Here is a 6,091-nt window from a genome sequence, read left to right on the forward strand (position 1 = left end):
CCATACTCACATGGTAGATAAAAGCAGGATTGCCAGAGACAAGGAGCATACAGGGCTGTGAAGCCATGGTGAGGCTGGGAGCAAAGGGGGTCCCCAGAGCCTGGGAGCCAATGGAGGTCACACCCTATTAATTGCAGCCACCAGATGCAGAATAAAGGTGGGGAGGGCGTACCAAGAAACAAACAGAACTTCTCTACAGGTCTGCCATCCAATATGGCTGGCACTAGTGGGGCCAGGATTCAGACTAACCCATACAGGCAGAAAAGATCCAATTCTCATTCAAATGAGGCTCCCACCTCTATCCCTGAAAGGCTGTAGGTCTCTAGGAGCCTCTGGGGAATGTGTCCCTGTCCCTGCCAGCCCCAGGCACTGCCTTTGGGCTGGGCAATCAGGAAAGGAGGGCAAATGGGCAGAGACCTAGTTCTGCTTGGGGCCCAGCCCCCTCTCCAAAGCATGAAGAGCGGAAATGTCTGAAATACACAGGCCCCTGTTGGGAGGCATAAGGCTGGACCTGGAAACAGAGTGCTTGGGACCCAGGCGAAAGCACTGCTGATGGGGTGAAGCAGTGTGGAAACTCTCCTGGTTCAGTTAACAGAGTACCCAACTCATCCAAGGCGAAAATTCTGCAGTCAGTGGACAGACTCTGTGGCTCTACAACCCAGAGCCCTGGCCTCTGACTCAACTCCCAACCCCTTGCTATCAACTGGGGAAGATGAGGCTGGAACAAGGAGAGGCAGAAATACTATAGCTAATTTAGGCCTGGCCCTGCCCCAGACAAGCTCAGGCAAAGCCCCAAAGTTTCAGCCAGAGCAGGGTAGGAGACAATGGCCCCTGGGGAGCAGTACCACAAAACCCCCTTTCCCTGGCCTAAAAACCTGCTGGCTGCAAAGTTCCCCACAGAGCCACCTACTGTCCTCCTGCAGGGGGCCTACCTGGTCAGTGCAGACCTAAGGGGAGGAATAGAGTGGCTCTGCCCCTGCCCTCAGGGGCAGCTTCTCACACATCTACAAAGGCCAGCATCTCTAGAGAAGCCTGGGAGCTACTCTTTTCACTCACATCCAGGACTTGTCAGGGGCTACCAGGACCCACTTTGGCAGCCCTGTTCCTGGGGCCACTCCTCCTATATGCTCAAGCTGGCCTACCAGCAACTATAAACACAAAAAAGACCATGAAGGGTGGGCAGGGAGACTGGAAGATGGAAAGGTATAAAACGTGATAGATGGAACAGTGGAGGTACAACTTGAAGAGTAACAAATCACAGTGCATCGCGCCATGAGAACACCCCTCCCACCCGCCCATACCACCCCATATCCTCCAGTCTCTGAAAGGAGAATGGTGGCTCTCAGAGCCCTGGAGAGGCACCCGGAGTCCTTGGGGTTGTAGAATCCATGGGCATTGCACACTGTGCCACTGGTCACACAGACAATTGGGCTCAGTTTCCCCAAACATTGCTACATGAAGGAATCAGAGTGCTGAGTATGGCAGCAATGGCTGGAGCTGTATTACAGGGGACAGGTTCACACGGAGGATCCGCTGAGCCCGCTGCCGAACCTCATCGTCTGAGGACCGCCTGTCCACCTTGATGGCCCGGAATTTCAGCAGCTTTGCTGTTCCAGGCCTTAGCCATGCCTTAGGGGATCGGGACCCAAGTCGTGTTCTTTTCCGGGGAGGAAGATCCTTTGCCTCCTCAGCCCTTTTCCTCTTCTGCCCCACAGTCTCAGGGTGGCTTTTCTGGCCCCTTCTTGCAGTCCTGGTCTGAACAGACCCTTTTGGCCTGCCTCTGCTCCTGGACTGGGTCTGAGTTACCTTGGCCTTAGATCTCACTGCCTTGGCCTTGGCCCGCACTGCCTTGGCCTTGGCCCGCATAGCCTTGGCTTTGGCCTTGATCCGTGCTGCTTTGGCCTTGGCCCTGATCCGTGCTGCCTTGGCCTTGGCCCTCATCTGTGCTGCCTTGGCTTTTGCCCGGGCCTTGGCAGCTCTGGCCTGTGTTCGAGCCACCTTGGCCTGGGCAGCTTTGGCCAGTGTTCGAGCTGCCTTGGCCTGGGATGTTTTGGTGCCCAGGGCAGAGCCACTTTTCATTTGTAGGCCACTGAGGGACCCAGTAGCTTTGCAGGTCTTTTTCCGGGGCATAGTGCCTTGTTGGGGTCTGGCCCTGGGGCCTCTATGAGTCAGACATTTGGGGCCCTTGCTTGTGCCTGTTTTGGGAGCTTTGGGCCGAGAGTTCCCTGGTCTCTTCCCTGGACCTTTGCGCAGCTTCAGGGGAGAGTCTGTAAGTGAGAGCTGCAGTGACTGTGCCTTATGCTTGGCACCCAAGCAGGGCATGGGAGTCTTTAGTGGAACCAGGGCCTCAAGGACAACAGAGAGCCGCATGGCAGGGTAGACACCTGGATAGAGGTGGGCAGGGAAGCCCACTGCTGCACCCCGGGCACGGCTGGCACTTGACTGCTTCAGGGAGCTCAACAGCAGGTTGGTGGTAGCGTGCTTGGCAAGGGCTGGTGTGGATGCTTTGGCCAGCCTTCCAGATAGTGGCATAGGGAGCAGCGTGGCCCGGCCTGCAGGCAGTCGCATGGCAGTTCGGGGAGCACTGGCTGGAGGTGATGTGGCAGCTGGGGTGGGGGCACGAGCTTGCAGCTTCGTCTGGCTTGGGGGGTTAGCTGTGCATGAACTATAGCCATAGACATCACCGCTGCGCAGGATGGTAGGTTGGAAGCCATCATCCCGCAGGCCCTGCAGGAAGGCTACAAGCTGGGCCTCTGTGGCACTGAGATCCTGACTCATGGGGTTAAAGACAAGCAGCGCCTCCTCCAGGGCCTTCTTCCCTGCCGTGGAGATCCGCGACCAGGAGTGCACAGCTTTCTCCTCCACATGCTGCACCACCACGCTCATGGCATTAGGCACTGCAGATCCGCCTGGGTATCCGCAAATCAGCGCTTGGCACCTCCAAGACAAGAAGAAAAGAATCAGTAAGAATGGCACTGAAGGGCGTTTGGGATGGTACAGCATGTTACTCTTGATTTCGGGGTTGTGAGTTCAAGCCCCATGTTGAGTGTAGAGATTACTTAAAGAAGATATATCATTAGGGGCACCTGGGTGGCTCAGTTGGTTAAGCGGCCGACTTCGGCTCAGGTCATGATCTCGCAGTCCGTGAGTTCGAGCCCCGCATGGAGCTCTGTGCTGATCGCTCAGAGCCTGGAGCCTGTTTCAGATTCTGTGTCTCCCTCTCTCTCTGACCCTCCCCCGTTCATGCTCTGTCTCTGTCTCAAAAATAAACGTTAAAAAAAAAATTAAAAAAAAGAAAATATATCATTTAATTAATTAAAAAAAAAAAGATTGGGGCACCTGTGGCTCAGTAACTTGAGCATCTGACTTTGGCTCAAGTCATGATCTCATGGTTCATGAGTTTGAGCCCTACATTGGGCTATTGTCAGCGTAGAGTCAGCTTCGGATCCTCTGTCTTCCTCTATCTGCCCCTCCCCCGCTGGCTTCCTCTCTTAAAATAATTAACTAAACTTAAAAAAAAAAAAAAAAAAAAGATGAGCACTGGGATAAGGGACAAGGCATGTAGATAATAAATCCATCAGGGCCTGTGCTCTCCTTGATAACAACTATGGATACATAGGGCTCTTGCCATAGTGAGCCACTGCTTGGGGCAAAGCCCTGGTTTCCTGACTTACTATAGTGGCAGGGTGAGGATTGGGGTGGCAGGAGGGACCCACATGGGTCAAAGGCAGTTTTGAGATAAATGTCCAGAAGCTCATCAGAGCCATCTAACATGCTGTTGGGTCCCTAGGAAGATTTGGGCTTGGTTGGCCCATTTTAACTCAATTCTCTATTTTCTGAGACCAGAAACCTGGTATTAGACTCAACCCTGGGAATAGAGGTGAATATCCATCTTCAAGGAGTCCTGTACAGAAAGCAAGACAGAGACCATGAAAGTTCTTGGGAGTGCACACTGACACCCAGCTCAGCCTTCCAGTGGGTCAGGGAAGGATTCCTAGGAGAGGCAACACCTAGGTGGGACATGAGTGATGAATAGGAAGGACCAGATGAAAATGGAGCAAAAAGGGGAACAACCAATACAATGTCTTAGAAATGAGAAACAGTAAGGCACATTTAATGTGTGTGACTGGAGTCTGTGGTCAGGGCTGGGCGGTCTAGCTGTGAAACCAGCTGAGAGCAGGGCAACATGAGCCTTTAAGTCTAGTCAAAGAGCCCAGACCTACACTCAATGTCAATGCCCACCTCTGTTCCTCCAGCTGCTGTTATCCAGGTGCTCAGGGATGAACCTCCCTGTCCACCAGAAGTTCTGCTTTTGGAGTCCCCAGACAGGCTCAGAAGCCTGACTCCCAGGACTCAAATCATGGAGACTAACCTCAAAGCAAGAGTCAGACTCTCCTTCAACAGAAACTAAAAAGATAAGTAGCAGATACTCATGACACATGTCTGGGCAATCAGGCTGCCTGTGGGTCAAGCAGCCAGACCAAGAGCTCAAGGTGTGACAGCCAAAGGCTCCAACAGGATGGCTAATAAGGTGGACACTAGAAATCTGAGCTGTCCTAACTAGGGTCTGGAGGGCTGCAGACCTCAGTACAGCCCAGATGGAGCTGTTTGGGAACACTCAAGTTGTACCAGGCTTCTCTGAAGAAGCCACAGGCCATCAGTCATGACTAATGTCTAATGCCTAACCTGGTACTGAGGGCTCCCAGAGGTAGCCTGATCCCAGCTGTACCACAGCATTAAAAGATCAGCTGGGATCAGGCAGGTCCCTGGGGCCAAGAGGCGCGTCTGTGCAGCTTCTTCCCACCGCCCTAATGGAGCAGAGGAAGTTTTCAGAATCCCCTGGAGGAAGTGCCCTGGGGCTCTTTGTTTGGAAACATTCTTGGATCCTCAGGTGTCTCTGGCACTTCCTCTCTCCAGAGGCCATTCTCCAAACACAATCCTTGCACATGACTTTACTTCTTTTATTTTTTTCTTTCCAGGGGATGTAGTTTTCAGGGCTGTGAACTGTAGAATAGGGAGGAGCCTGTTTCCCCGCAGGCACAGATATTAGGGGTGAACCGGGGGCTCTTCCGCCCAGGTCGGTCTAGACTCTTGGGAGGGGTCTTCTGGGTTTTCCAAGAGGCTCCGGAAACAGAGGCTGCAGTCTGGTCCCCGACTTCCCTTCACACGTGCCCCCGGGGCCGACAGGGAAGTTGATGAAAGATGGGAGACAGGAGAGGCCTCATCCAAAGGGGACCAGGTTGGGGGGCAGATCAGGGCCACTGGCCTGGGAGTCCGCGTCCCTGGGGCCTGAGCCGCGGGCAGGAGCGGGGATCTTGAAGGCAGCGAAACGCGCGGGGCGGGCGGGGCGAGCCCGACCCGGTCGCGCAGCCCCAGGGTGGGGTCGCTGAGCAGGGGGTGGGGGTGGGGGAGGATCTTGGCCGGGCTAGTGGAGGGCGCGGGTCCCGAAAGGGCCGACCGCCCGGCCCATCCGCCCTGTCGCCTCGCGGACGGCCCCTCCGCGGCGCGGCTAGGCCCATGGCCCCAACCTACCGGCGCCGCCGCGGGGACCCAGGACGCGCCTCTGCGCCGCCTCCGCTGCTCCAACATGGCCGCCCGCTGCGCACCGGAAGTGCGCCGCGCTTCCGCTTCCGGGACCTGGCCCGCCCTAGTGACCCTTGACCCCCCGAGACCCCGTTTCCCCCAAAGTCTGGGAACGGGGTAGGTGGGTACCTAGGAAGGCTTCCTGGAGGAGGTGGCTGCGGGGACCGCTCTAAATCCATCCAGTCCTGTGCAGGAGTCTGAGGAGCAGAGGTGCTCTCAGAGGCTGTGGACAAGGCCTGCCTCAGTCCCAAGCTCCTGACTTGAGGGAAAGAGGAATGTCCCCTGCCTCGTTGGGAGTGTTGCAGGGGTATCTCCTCTGAGGGCAGCAGGCCTGCCTCTCTTCCTGAGAATGAGGCCCACGTGAAAGGATGGTGCTGGCGTGCACACAGCCCAAAACTGGGCATGTACAATCTGAGAGTCCTAGCATACCAAGGTGGGCCTGAGGGTACTTGCCTAAGAGCATGTACATGGGTGTGGTGGGAGAACCCTTGCCCAACCTCAGCCCTGT

At 55.5% G+C, this 6,091-nt stretch overlaps 1 protein-coding gene across 1 annotated transcript; it reads right to left on the minus strand.

Moving 5' to 3' along the window:
• Nucleotides 1–1,189: 1,189 nt before the first annotated feature.
• Nucleotides 1,190–5,610, minus strand: CCDC71 (coiled-coil domain containing 71). The gene is made up of 2 exons (XM_049640427.1): nucleotides 5,533–5,610; nucleotides 1,190–2,938 (listed from the first exon to the last, which is right to left on the minus strand). The coding sequence occupies exon 2, from the start codon at nucleotides 2,884–2,886 to the stop codon at nucleotides 1,465–1,467; it is 1,422 nt and encodes a 473-aa protein (XP_049496384.1). The 5' UTR covers nucleotides 2,887–2,938; nucleotides 5,533–5,610; the 3' UTR covers nucleotides 1,190–1,464.
• Between the last annotated feature and the right edge of the window lie 481 nt (nucleotides 5,611–6,091).

The sequence above is a fragment of the Panthera uncia genome, chromosome A2 (assembly GCF_023721935.1).
Source record: "Panthera uncia isolate 11264 chromosome A2, Puncia_PCG_1.0, whole genome shotgun sequence".
NCBI lineage: Eukaryota > Metazoa > Chordata > Mammalia > Carnivora > Felidae > Panthera > Panthera uncia.

Excerpts from the sequence above, each read along its gene's own strand:
- CCDC71 (XM_049640427.1), bottom strand. The coding sequence starts at position 2,886 with ATGAGCGTGGTGGTGCAGCATGTGGAGGAGAAAGCTGTGCACTCCTGG.